General features: G+C 39.5%; 1 protein-coding gene across 4 annotated transcripts in view; it reads right to left on the reverse strand.

The window, feature by feature from the left end:
• ahdc1 (AT hook, DNA binding motif, containing 1) overlaps positions 1-15,036 on the reverse strand; it is a 58,452-nt gene that overhangs the window by 14,604 nt on the left and 28,812 nt on the right. For all 4 annotated transcript variants that reach the window (XM_061897091.1, XM_061897087.1, XM_061897088.1 and 1 more), the window contains 3 exons: positions 9,674-9,851; positions 4,488-5,538; positions 163-1,793 (listed from right to left, as the gene is read on the reverse strand). In XM_061897091.1, the coding sequence (XP_061753075.1) occupies positions 163-1,793; positions 4,488-5,300 (2,444 nt within the window). In that variant the 5' untranslated portion in view covers positions 5,301-5,538; positions 9,674-9,851. The remainder of the gene's footprint in view (positions 1-162; positions 1,794-4,487; positions 5,539-9,673; positions 9,852-15,036) is intronic.

The raw sequence follows: 15,036 nt of genomic DNA on the forward strand, positions 1-15,036 counted from the left end.
TTTAAAGCCCTCTGGTGCGGTCTACCCCCTGTCATATTGTATTTCTGTTTCGTGGAAGTTTCTTAAGCACGGTCAGGCCTGGAACTGATTAGGCGCAACAAACGAGGGAGGACTGTAATGACTGTGACAGCGTGTGTGCATGGTTGTGTTTTGGAGATGTACCTGTAGCTCCACTGGTTGCAGTTGTACTGTTTATAACCATCTGGCGAGGAGGAGGAGCTGAAGGGGCTGCCCTTGGCCACCGACATGAACCCCGCCCCTGGTGACGCGGGCCCTGCTGCAGCACTTCCGCTGTAGCCCTTTCTGGCTGCGTGGTAGCTGGAGTAACCCATCGGACCACGGTCCTGAACCACGTTCTTGACATAGGAAAAACTGCAGTCCGACGACCTTTGGGACCCGATGCAAGAAGACGAGGCGTAGGCGGGCGAGTAGTGGCCATAGCCGGCTGGGTGGGGGGAGCTGGGAGAGTGCGAGAGAGATGGAGGAGTAGATTTGTGGTAGGTGGATGGGGTCGGGGACATTTGGGTCTGGCCCCCGTAGCTGTATGGCGGCCCGGCTGAGGAGCAGTGTGTCTGCCCCGATTCACCTGCCGCCGAGCTTGTCCCGTTGGTGCCCCATTTAGCGGGGGACCACCTGTGACCCGGGGCCGGGCTGGAAGGCTCGTAACCCGGGGCTGACGAATCTTTGCGGGCGTTTGATTGTGCGATGTCCAAAAGTTCAGAGGAGTCTTCAGAGTCCAGCAGGGAACGGAAATATCCGGCAAACAGACCTTGTGAGTCCTCCCCGGCCGGTCCGACACCCCTGCCCCCACCTGAGCGGCCGTAGCCCCCCCTCCTCCCGAGCTCACAGGAAGAAAAGCCCCCCCTTGTAGCAACACAGAGCTGATATCCTCTTAAAGCTTTCTCCCCCCAGCCTCCGGAACCATTAGGCCAGTCCTGTCCCATGCCATCTTCCTCCCCTTTGAAGGTGCCATTTCTTCTGATTCGTCTCTTCCTGACTGCTTTCTCGCCCCCAAGCTCGGTTCCAACCACCCCGCCTCCTCTGCCCACACCCCCAACCCTCTTCCCCCTCTTCCTGGGTAGTCCGTGCTCAGAGAGGGGACTCAGCTTGCGCTTCTTGCCAATGGATTCAAAGAAGTCACCGAAGGTGCTGTTATTGTGTTCCCTCCCCCCGGCTCCCCCTGCTCCGCCACTGCCTCTCCCGGCGCCACCTCTTCCGCCCCGAGGCCGCCGGAACCCAGTGAGCCGGTGCAGGAGGGTGGACAGTCCCGGGTTTTCCGAGGGGGTGTGGAAGCTTTCCGGCTCACTGGGTGTCCAGCAGCGAGGCGGGGAACATCGTCCCGTGGTGGGGGGCTGGCGGTTCAAAAAGGCCAGTTTGGACAGCACGTCCCCATACTCCGTCTTCACATCATTAGCGTCGTTGACGTACGACGGGTAAGGACAAGGTAGTTTAGTCCGCCGCTTCCTCCTGGGCTTCTTGATCTGGTCTCCGTTCCCACAAGCATTGGGGGTCTCTCCTGCAATCAAGGGCACGGCCTGTTTAGGCGGGCGCCCCCGCCGTCGTTTAAGAATAACCGGCATCTCCCCGGGAGGGAACATGACCATGACGCTTTTGCCGTTGTTCTTCATGCGGAGCAGCGCGGTGGGCTCCTTGACCACCTCTGGGCCTTCCGAGTTCCCGTCGTTGCTCTTCTCCGCTCCCGTAATTGTCTCCAAATTGGAGATCTTGTAGGTTTTCTGTCGCCGGCCGAGGCTGACGGGAATGCGAGCCACCTTGACGACGATCCTCCTCACCTGAGCAGCAGAGAATAAGGACAGGGGTTGTCACCATTGCTGATCATGCGCTTTGTTTAACAGCACTGACTAAAACATACTTTTACTATTGAACAAATGAATAATCATACATACATACATACAGAAGGAGCTTTTCTAATCTGCAACTTGTTTTGAAAAAGTTTAATTATAATTATTATACCAAATAATACATTGCCATAGGGCTGGGCGATATATTTTTACTTCAACTCGATATTCGATATATATCTCGATATATTTTCCGGTGAAAGTATACATATAAAAGACAGTCATTTTTGAACGAGATTCACTGAAATTGAAGTGAATGACAACTGTACTGTAAACAGTCAATGGCACTTTTATTAACCCCATTAGTCAAAATGGGTATTAACAGCACAGAAAATAAACTGTTTAAGTAGCACAGAATTACATACCATAAGTAAAATGATCCATCTATGACCTTCCTCATTTCAGCATACATTATTGGCAGCATTTCTCGTTAGAAATATGCAACTGGGGAACAGTTTTGATTTGGGCTTACATGGTAAACAACTCAAATGAATGTTTTATCCAGAGGCATACATTTCTCCAAATGTGGCAAAGTAGACGCATTGTGGGTTTCCTGGACGTGGTCAACATTGTTAAAAGAAAAATCTAAATAAGATAATCCCTCTGCCATCTTCCACTAGTTTTTTTAGTATATAAATCGCCCACTTGAAAATTCCCCCTTCTCTTCTACGACTTTTTCGTCGTCAATTGGGATGTCTGTTGTGTTTTCCCTTCCTGGTTCCTGGTGCCCTATCTTGCCTCTGATTGGTCTAATTTCAACCAATTGTGACTCTTCATGGTAAACAACCAGCCAACTATGGATGTTTTTATACGTGCAAGCACATCTTGGAAGGAGGAAGGTTAGGGGTTTAGTAGCCCATGAGAGGGAGTAAGGAGTCCGGGAAGAACAAGGAACAACAAATAAGCGATGTTTGGTCATTTTAACGTGAAATAAATTACATTGAAACTATGATATTTTCTTAATTCATATCTTGTTTAAAAATATATCAATATATCTTACTAACTCGATATATCGCCCAGCTCTACATTGCGAGAATAGATTCCGAATCGAATCAGCACCCTATGAATCGGATCAAATGGTTAGTTGCCGCTACTAACCGCTGAGATCTACTTCTTGAATGTAAACAAGGATGGGCGAACCGTTACAAATAGACAGTAATGATAGGAAGCATGGTATCAGTAATTAGTTCATACTGTCGTGATTAGATCGATTTTTTTTTTTATTATCACAAAACGCTTTTTTTGTTTTTTGTTATAGTTTACAAAGTAAAGAAATAAGTCTTGAACCAAAAGATTTAAATCAGAGCCAATGGTCGTTTTTGCTATTATTTAGTTAACTCGCAATATTGACTTTATTTGCTCAAACTATTGCATGTAATTATAAGGGAATAATACAATCATTTGAACTTTTAATTGACATTGTGACACGGCGTGTGTTTGTTTGATTATTATTCTTGATCTTGAAAACTATCATACATCAAATACATCCCGATTAGAATATCTGTATCAAAATTGGTGTGACCGACACTGCTACTGTAACTACTTGGTATTGGATGGAACTAATGTCAGGTTTCAAACACGATATACATAAGTCATTATTACATTTGAACAGATGTATGAATATAAATAGAGATGTCTGATAATGGCTTTTTTGCCGACATCTGATATTCCGATATTGTCCAACTCTTAATTACCGATTCTGATATCAACCGATACCGATATATACAGTCGTGGAATTAACACATTATTATGCCTGATTTTGTTGTGATGCCCCGCTGGATGCATTAAACAATGTAACAAGTTTTTCCAAAATAAATCAACTCAAGTTATATTTAATATTGGAGTCACAAAGTGCATTATTTTTCAGCTAGGAATTTGGGACATGCTCTCCCTGAGAGAGCATGAGCAGGTTGAGCTGGGCGGGGTTGGGGCGGCGGGCGTGTTCGTGTGTGGGGGTTGGGGGGGTTAGCGGGGGTGTATATTGTAGCGTCACGGAAGAGTTAGTGCTGCAAGGGTTTCTGGATATTTGTTCTGTTGTGTTTATGTTGTGTTACGGTGCGGATGTTCTCCCGAAATGTGTTTTTCATTCTGGTTTGGTGTGGGTTAACAGCGTGGCGCATATTTGTAACAGTGTTAAAGTTGTTTACACGGCCACTCTCAGTGTGGCCTGTATGGCTGTTGACCAAGTATGTCTTGCATTCACTTGTGTGTGTGAAAAGCCGTAGATATTATGTGATTGGGCCGGCACGCAAAGGCAGTGCCTTTAAGGTTTATTGGCGCTCTGTACTTCTCCCTACCTCCGTGTACCACTCTGTACAGCGGCGTTTTAAAAAGTCATAAACTTTACTTTTTTAAACCGATACCGATGATTTCTGATATTACATTTTAAAGCATTTATCGGCAGTCCGATTTTATCGGACATCTCTAAATAGAAACATGTTACAGGAGAAAGTAAGCAGATATTACCAGTAGATAAATAACAGTTTTGATGAAATATACAACTCGAAGTGATGTAATATGTCACCTCATACTTCAGCAGATACATTAGGAGCCTTTTGGAAATGTTTCCATGATCATGTGTATGCCAAATAATATGTTGTTAGTTTGTACAATATGTTAGTAACTCACTCCAACAAAACGTCCACACCTCCTGCCGCTGGGAGACAAAATCTGCAGCTCCACGGGCTCCTTCTTCACGTGCGGCCCGCCAGCCCCCACCATCGGCGGAGGGAGGAGAGCGGTGTTGCACTCGGTGGCGGCAGCGGCGGCGGCTGCGGCCTTGGCTGCCGCCAGACGCCGTCTCATGACGCTTTTCGGGCCGGGTTTCTGCACCGACTTGGGAACGGGCCTCGACCTAGATTTGGGTCCGGGTCTGTGTCCGAGTCTGGGCCCTGGTTTCGGGTCAGCTTTGGAGATGGGTTCCGGTACGGTTAGCGCAAGAGGAGCGCCTGGAGGGGAGCCGGCGGCGAGGGGCGGAGCCTCCACAGTTGGCTGTTCCTTTTTCAGAATCACCGTCTCCTCCTTCTCCTCCTTCACCCTACAGATCTTCTCCTCCGATGCTTTCACCTCCTCCTCGCCTCCTTTCTCCTTATCCGATTTCCGCTCGCCGTTCTCCGGTGTTCGGCGGAGGCGGGAAGATTTGCGCACGTGACAGGGGAAGCGGGAACGTCCGGAGCTGCGGAGCGCATACTTCCTCTCGGCCTCCACCAGTAGAGGCGTGGAACCTGTGTTCTGTTTCAGACTGGCAGGAACCGGACAAATCTTTGAGGGCGTATCCATTTGTGCGGCGAGGGTCCGCACCGAAGTGGGATGATTGCCAAGCGCTAACGATAAAGGCTGAGGTGACGATGTGCGTGCAGTTCTCGCGGAAAGCGAGCGTGCGGGTCCACGAGAATCCAAATTGGCGTGAGAAAGAATCTGTGCGTCAATGTGTGTTTGCATGATTCCCAGCGCCTCGGCGCCAGCTGCTTCCAGTCAGTAGGTACGGCGCCCGGCCCTTGCTGTAGATGGAGGCCGTTAGCCAGTGTGGAGGGTCACCGGTTACAGGTCATGACGCGCATGACCTAGGAATCCCCAGGTCCAGAGCTCGGGCCCTTCACCTTTGTCCTCAAACAGTTAAAGTCCAAATGTCCATGCAAGCACTTTGATGTCCTCTGCTCTGGTCAAGAAGATTGCAGACCTAAAGATGCAAACAAATCATCAGCATTAGTCGGCAGGTTCTCCTGATGCCTCGCCATAAACATGTCAGCTGTCTGTGCAGAAGGTCATGACTTGTTGGAGGTCACAAAAACATAGATTCACATCCTCATTGCGATTGTTATTCAGCCCGATTCAAAAATGATTCATAATTAAAAAAAAAAAAAAAATTATGTGTGTGTGGGATATACTGTATATATATATATATATATATATATATATATATATATATATTTATACATATATACACATACATACACATGTATATATACACATACATATATATATATATATACACACGTACCGTATCTTTCGGAGCATAAGTCGCTCCGGAGTATAAGTCGCACCTGCCGAAAATGCATAATAAAGAAGGGAAAAAACATATATAAGTCACACTGAAGTATAAGTCGCATTTTTGGGGGAAATTTATTTGATAAAATCCAACACCAAGAATAGACATTTGAAAGGCAATTTAAAATGAATACAGAATAGTGAACAACAGGCTGAATAAGTGTACGTTATATGAGGCATAAATAACCAACTGAGAAGGTGCCTGCTATGTTAACCTAACATATTATGGTAAGTCATTCAAATAACTATAACATATAGAACATGCTATACCTTTACCAAACAATCTGTCACTCCTAATCGCTAAATCGCATGAAATCTTATACCTCTAGTCTCTTACGTGAAAGAGCTAAATAATATTATTTGATATTTTCCGGTATTGTGTTAATAATTTCACACATAAATCGCTCCGAGACAAAGATTATAGAATGTAAAGAGGGCTCACTGCATTCAGTTGATTCTGTGATTGAGTGAAAGAGTGAGACCTCTTTCTCTCTGTTTGAAGCGAGAGACGAAGAAACATGAGGCACAACAATTCTGAGAGGCCAACATGTCACTCAAAAAAGGAAAAAAAACTGTGCCTCTTGTGGTTGAGCTATCGGACTAATTAAAACCTCGATGTCAATTTGATGCTGATGAATCTTGCAGCCCAGAGGGGTGCACCCAAAAAATCGATTCACATCCGAATCGCGGTTCATATCCATTTCGATTCCAAAACAATTCATAATTCAAAAAATATATATAAAAAATAAATAAAAAAATATATATAGTAGGGCTGTGAATCTTTGGGTGTCCCAGGATTCGATTCAATATCGATTCTTGGGGTCACAATTCGATAATATATAAATTTTTTCGATTCGATTCGATTCTCGATTCATAAATGATATTTTTCCGATTCAAAACAATTCTGTATTCATTCAATACATAGGATTTCAGCAGGATCTACCCCAGTCTGCTGACATGCTAGCAGAATAGTAGATTTTTTTTAAAAGCTTTTATAATTGTAAAGGAGAACGTTTTATCAACTGATTGCAATAATGTACATTTGTTTTAACTATTAAACGAACCAAAAATATGACTTGTTTTATCTTTGTGAAAACATTGGACAAAGTGTGTTGTCAAACTTATGAGACGCGATGCAAGTGTAAGCCACTGTGACACTATTGTTCTTTTTTTATTATTTTTATAAATGTCAAATGATAATGTCAACGAGGGATTTTTAATCACTGCTATGCTGAAATCATAACTAATATTGATACTGTTGTTGATAATATTCATTTTTGTTTCACTACTTTTGGCTTGTTCTGTGTCGTGTTTGTGTCTTTATTGTAGTTCTGAGTGTTGCTGGGTCAGGTTTGGTTTTGGAATTGGATTGCATGGTTATGGTATTGCTGTGTATCGTTTTGTTGGATTGATTAAAAAAAATATTTTTTTATTTTTTTTAAAAAATCGATTAAAAAAAAATTAGAATTGGGACGGCGTGGCGCAGTGGAAGAGTGGCCATGCGCAACCCGGGGGTCCCGGGTTCAAATCCCACCTAGTACAGTGGAAGAGTGGCCATGCGTAACCCGGGGGTCCCGGGTTCAAATCCCACATAGTACCAACCTCGTCACGTCCGTTGTGTCCTGAGCAAGCCCATATTGGCTGTTCAGATTTACTTTACAAAAGAGAAGTGTAGGATACTTCTCTTGCTCCTGATGGGTGCTGGTTGGCGCCTTGCATGGCAGCTCCCTCCATCAGTGTGTGAATGTGTGTGTGAATGGGTAAATGTGGAAGTAGTGTCAAAGCGCTTTGAGCACCTTCAAGGTAGAAAAGCGCTATACAAGTACAACCCATTTATCATTTATTTATTCTGAATCGCACAACGTATTCGAATCGATTTTTTCCAACACCCCTAATATATAGTATATATGTATGTATATATATGTATATATATATATATATATATATATATATATATATATCCATTAATCCATTTTATACGGCTTGTCCCTTTTATATTTTGTGTATATATATATATATATATATATATACATACACATAAATATATATATACATATATACATACATATATATACATATATACACATACACGTGTGTGTGTGTGTGTGTGTGTGAATATGTATACACACACACATTCTGTGTATATATATACAGACATTATTTATACATATATATATATATTTATTTACTTTTATTTTTTATTTTTTGTCCTGTCCAGCTTCTCAGGCAAATCATATAGTTGATATATATGCCCATATTGGCTGTTCAGATTTACTTTACAAAAGAGAAGTGTAGGATACTTCTCTTGTTGCCTTATTTGAATTTGACTTTATTAAATGTATTTATATTATTATTTGGTGCAGCCGGGCCGGAGCAGGAGGGGATGGAAAGAAAAAAAAAGGAAGACAGAGGGGGAACTTATGGGGATAAGAGGAGGATTAGACAAACACAAAAACAACAACAGCAAACACAACAATAACAACAAAAGTATATATTTAAACATATATACATACACATATATAAATATTTATACACACACATACACACAAACACAAAAAAGAATGTCATATACAGTATGTTTTATATATATATATATATATATATATATATATATATATATATATATATAGCTGAGATAGGCGCCAGCGCCCCCCGCGACCCCGAAAGGGAATAAGCGGTAGAAAATGGATGGATGGATATATATATATATATATATACACACACACACACACACACACACATGTATATGAGTGCAGCTGGGGTAGGCTCCAGCATCCCCGCATAGTGAATTATAGTGAAGTGAATTATATTTTATATAGCGCTTTTCTCAAGTGACTCAAAGCGCTTTACATAGTGAAACCCTATATCTAAGTTACATTTAAACCAGTGTGGGTGGCACTGGGAGCAGGTGGGTAAAGTGTCTTGCCCAAGGACACAACGGCAGTGACTAGGATGGCACAAGCGGGAATCGAACTTGCAACCCTCAAGTTGCTGACACGGCCACTCTACCAACCGAGCTATGGACGCTTTGGACTTACCCGTGTGTGTATATATATATATAAATAAATGATAAATGGGTTGTACTTGTATAGCGCTTTTCTACCTTCAAGGTACTCAAAGCGCTTTGACACTACTTCCACATTTACCCATTCACACACACATTCACACACTGATGGAGGGAGCTGCCATGCAAGGCGCCAACCAGCACCCATCAGGAGCAAGGGTGAAGTGTCTTGCTCAGGACACAACGGACGTGACGAGGGTGGTACTAGGTGGTAATTGAACCAGGGACGCTCGGGTTGCGCACGGCCACTCTCCCCACTGCGCCAATATATATATATATATTTTTTTTTTTAACAAGAATACATTTAAAAAAATATGTTTTTAGGCCTCTTTAGGCCGTTTTAGGAAAAGCTCCTTCTGCAGCCAGAAGGAGCTTTTCCCACCTGTAACCTGTTTTAAAGAAGTTTCATTTATATTTATTATAACATTATTATAACAACATCGCCTTGCATTGGCATCGGCTTCCATCACGAATCGTGTTGAATTGGGAATTGATTCTGAATCGAATCGTCACCCCAGGAATCGGTATCGGACAGAACTGTTAGGAGCCCAAATCTTCACGACCCTGATGAGTAAATCTGCTGTTTCAGCGAGGGGTCATAAAACAGCAAACCTGGTCAATAATGCATAAAGAAGTAACACACTCCATCTATTTTATGAAGAGCGCCACCCACGCAGCAACACAGCAATTACGCCACACTTACCCTTGGCGTCCCGCTACAACCGCTCTCCGGCGTTGACTGGGATTGCGAGTGGAGCCTCAGTCTGTCTGCCTGGCTGGCTGAGTTCTGCAGGGGATCATTGGGTCATCAATACTGCAGTGGGCCGCTCGCTCGCTTCCCTCGCCGCTCCTCCCTCTGCCCCTCTTGTTGCCCATGCTCGCTGTGGAGCCAGAGAAGGAGCAGACCACAATAAAAAACAGGTAGCCGCTCGCATGCTAGCCTCACACTACTTGCAGTTTTTCATTGGTCTACATATTATAGGCGTGTTTACATCCTAACCAATATTAGACTTATAGGGTACAGCGTTTTATTAATTATTATCATTTTATTTATTAGTTTCAATAAATGATAACTTTGTACTGCTTTCAAAAATAAGAAGCAACAAGCCAAAAAAAAGTGTCATCATTGTCCCAGTAATACAGAACATAAAGAACGTGCAAAAAGCGATCTTCCTTGTCATAATCGACCTTGGGGCATAATGAGAAAGGGTTGTTGTTGTTGTTTTGACTGATGAGTGCTGCTGTTGGCGTGTTAAAATCAGCAAGAAAGTTTAAAAAGAGTGTTGGGCTTTGGACGCTTCTGTCAGTACTACTACATTACTTACACTAAATTACATGTACAATATCACTACTACTACATTACTTACACTAAATTACATGTACAATATCACTACTACTACATTACTTACACTATATTACTTGTACAATATCACTACTACTACATTACTTACACTATATTACTTGTACAATATCACTACTACTACATTACTTACACTATATTACATGTACAATATCACTACTACATTACTTACACTATATTACATGTACAGTATCACTACTACTACATTACTTACACTATATTACTTGTACACAATATCACTACTACTACATTACTTACACTATATTACATGTACAATATCAGTACTACATTACTTACACTATATTACTTGTACAATATCAATACTACTACATTACTTACACTATATTACATGTACAATATCACTACTACATTACTTACACTATATTACTTGTAAAATATCACTACTACTACATTACTAACACTATATTACTTGTACAATATCACTACTACTACATTACTTACACTATATTACATGTACAATATCACTACTACTACATTACTTACACTATATTCCATGTACAATATCACTACTACTACATTACTTACACTATATTACTTGTACAATATCACTACTACTACATTACTTACACTATATTACATGTACAATATCACTACTACATTACTTACACTATATTACTTGTACAATATCACTACGACTACATTACATACACTATATTACTTGTACAATATCACTACGACTACATTACTTACACTATATTACTTATACAATATCACTACTACTACATTACTTACACTATATTACATGTACAATATCACTACTACATTACTTACACTATATTACTTGTACAATATCACTACTACTACATTACTTACACTATATTACATGTACAATATCACTACTACTACTACATTACTTACACTATATTACTTGTACAATATCACTACTACTACATTACTTACACTATATTACATGTACAATATCACTACTACATTACTTACACTATATTACTTGTACAATATCACTACTACTACATTAATTACACTATATTACATGTACAATATCACTACTACTACTACATTACTTACACTATATTACTTGTACAATATCACTACTACTACATTACTAACACTATATTACATGTACAATATCACTACTACATTACTTACACTATATTACATGTACAATATCACTACTACTACATTACTTACACTATATTACATGTACAATATCACTACTACTACATTACTTACACTATATTACATGTACAATATCACTACTACTACATTACTTACACTATATTACTTGTACAATATCACTACTACTACATTACTTACACTATATTACATGTACAATATCACTACTACTACATTACTTACACTATATTACATGTACAATATCACTACTACTACATTACTTACACTATATTACTTGTACAATATCACTACTACTACATTACTTACACTATATTACATGTACAATATCACTACTACTACATTACTTACACTATATTACATGTACAATATCACTACTACTACATTACTTACACTATATTACTTGTACAATATCACTACTACTACATTACTTACACTATATTACATGTACAATATCACTACTACTACATTACTTACACTATATTACATTTACAATATCACTACTACTACATTACTTACACTATATTACATGTACAATATCACTACTACTACATTACTTACACTATATTACTTGTACAATATCACTACTACTACATTACTTACACTATATTACATGTACAATATCACTACTACTACATTACTTACACTATATTACTTGTACAATATCACTACTACTACATTACTTACACTATATTACATGTACAATATCACTACTACTACATTACTTACACTATATTACATGTACAATATCACTACTACTACATTACTTACACTATATTACTTGTACAATATCACTACTACTACATTACTTACACTATATTACATGTACAATATCACTACTACTACATTACTTACACTATATTACTTGTACAATATCACTACTACTACATTACTTACACTATATTACATGTACAATATCACTACTACTACATTACTTACACTATATTACATGTACAATATCACTACTACTACATTACTTACACTATATTACTTGTACAATATCACTACTACTACATTACTTACACTATATTACATGTACAATATCACTACTACTACATTACTTACACTATATTACATGTACAATATCACTACTACTACATTACTTACACTATATTACATGTACAATATCACTACTACTACATTACTTACACTATATTACTTGTACAATATCACTACTACTACATTACTTACACTATATTACATGTACAATATCACTACTACTACATTACTTACACTATATTACTTGTACAATATCACTACTACTACATTACTTACACTATATTACATGTACAATATCACTACTACTACATTACTTACACTATATTACATGTACAATATCACTACTACTACATTACTTACACTATATTACTTGTACAATATCACTACTACTACATTACTTACACTATATTACATGTACAATATCACTACTACTACATTACTTACACTATATTACATGTACAATATCACTACTACTACATTACTTACACTATATTACTTGTACAATATCACTACTACTACATTACTTACACTATATTACATGTACAATATCACTACTACTACATTACTTACACTATATTACATGTACAATATCACTACTACTACATTACTTACACTATATTACTTGTACAATATCACTACTACTACATTACTTACACTATATTACTCGTACAATATCACTACTACTACATTACTTACACTATATTACTTGTACAATATCACTACTACTACATTACTTACACTATATTACTCGTACAATATCACTACTACTACATTACTTACACTATATTACATGTACAATATCACTACTACTACATTACTTACACTATATTACATGTACAATATCACTACTACTACATTACTTACACTATATTACTTGTACAATATCACTACTACTACATTACTTACACTATATTACTTGTACAATATCACTACTACTACATTACTTACACTATATTACATGTACAATATCACTACTACATTACTTACACTATATTACTTGTACAATATCACTACTACTACATTACTTACACTATATTACATGTACAATATCACTACTACTACATTACTTACACTATATTACTTGTACAATATCACTACTACATTACTTACACTATATTACTTGTACAATATCACTACGACTACATTACATACACCATATTACTTGTACAATATCACTACTACTACATTACTTACACTATATTACTTGTACAATATCACTACTACATTACTTACACTATATTACTTGTACAATATCACTACGACTACATTACTTACACTATATTACTTATACAATATCACTACTACTACATTACTTACACTATATTACATGTACAATATCACTACTACATTACTTACACTATATTACTTGTACAATATCACTACTACTACATTACTTACACTATATTACATGTACAATATCACTACTACTACATTACTTACACTATATTACTTGTACAATATCACTATTACTACATTACTTACAATTCTGTGTGTATGTATATATATATATATATACATATACACACACACAGACACACGCACACACACACACACACACGCACACACACACACACACACACACACAGGGAGAAGCCAAGTAAATAAGACCGCCCACAAAACATGTTGCCTGTTATTTATACCACAAGAAAGTGTTTTAAATGTAGGAACAACATCATATGAACCCTTTAGGTAAATGTTTTGCCTACAGAGATGAGAGTCCATTTAATTTGTTTATTTAAAAGTTATTTACCTCCCAATTACAGCACAATAAGAAAAAAATTCCCTTTAAATGGTTACTTGCATTCTTATTATACATCCTGAGCACATTAGGGCTTAATTTGGTGATACACTAACGCTGACAATAAGTTTGGCATTGGCCCAGGCCTCGGCTGTGAAGTCTTGCAGGGTAGTGCGTGTGTAAACCATTGCAGCCAGCAGGGGGAGGGAGAGAGGCGCCAAGAGAATGGAGGTATGAAGGTGACAACAGGAATGAGAAGAGGCTGAGGAGGTGAAACCCCAAAAGTTCTTTGTCAAACCATCACGAGCCCTTGCCGGCAGTCCAGCAACGCAACACAATCCTGTCCATCGCCACAAATCTGCGCCTCCCTCGCCAACATATGGCTGTGATTAGTGAGGAGGGAGGACGCAGCCCAGCTGGGAGAAGGAGACAAGGTTGTACGCGTGAGTGCCTTTTAAGAAAATATGAGGGGGAGGAGGAAGAGCACAGGGAAGATGTCACACAGACGGGGAAGGGATGGAAAGCGGATAAGATGAGCTGAGGCACGTTTGCCACACAAAAGGGAGGGAAAAGTTCCAGAAGGAGTGGGGTGACACAACTGGGACACACAAGTGTGGAGGTGCACACACACACACACCCACACACACACTTTCCTCACTCCGTCGTCTAATTACTGCGTTCATTAATTAAGCATGCGTCTGACCTGTGTGTGTGTGTGGAGACAAACACATGCTTTAATTAAACACTGCCACACGTGCAAACACGCACACACAAGGCACGCACGCCGAGAGTGACACACGGCGACGCACACACGTGCAAATATGCCGCAACAGCTTCACCCTCCCACACACGCCAG

This window comes from Nerophis ophidion, linkage group LG04 (genome assembly GCF_033978795.1).
Source record: "Nerophis ophidion isolate RoL-2023_Sa linkage group LG04, RoL_Noph_v1.0, whole genome shotgun sequence".
NCBI classification, from domain to species: Eukaryota; Metazoa; Chordata; class Actinopteri; order Syngnathiformes; family Syngnathidae; genus Nerophis; species Nerophis ophidion.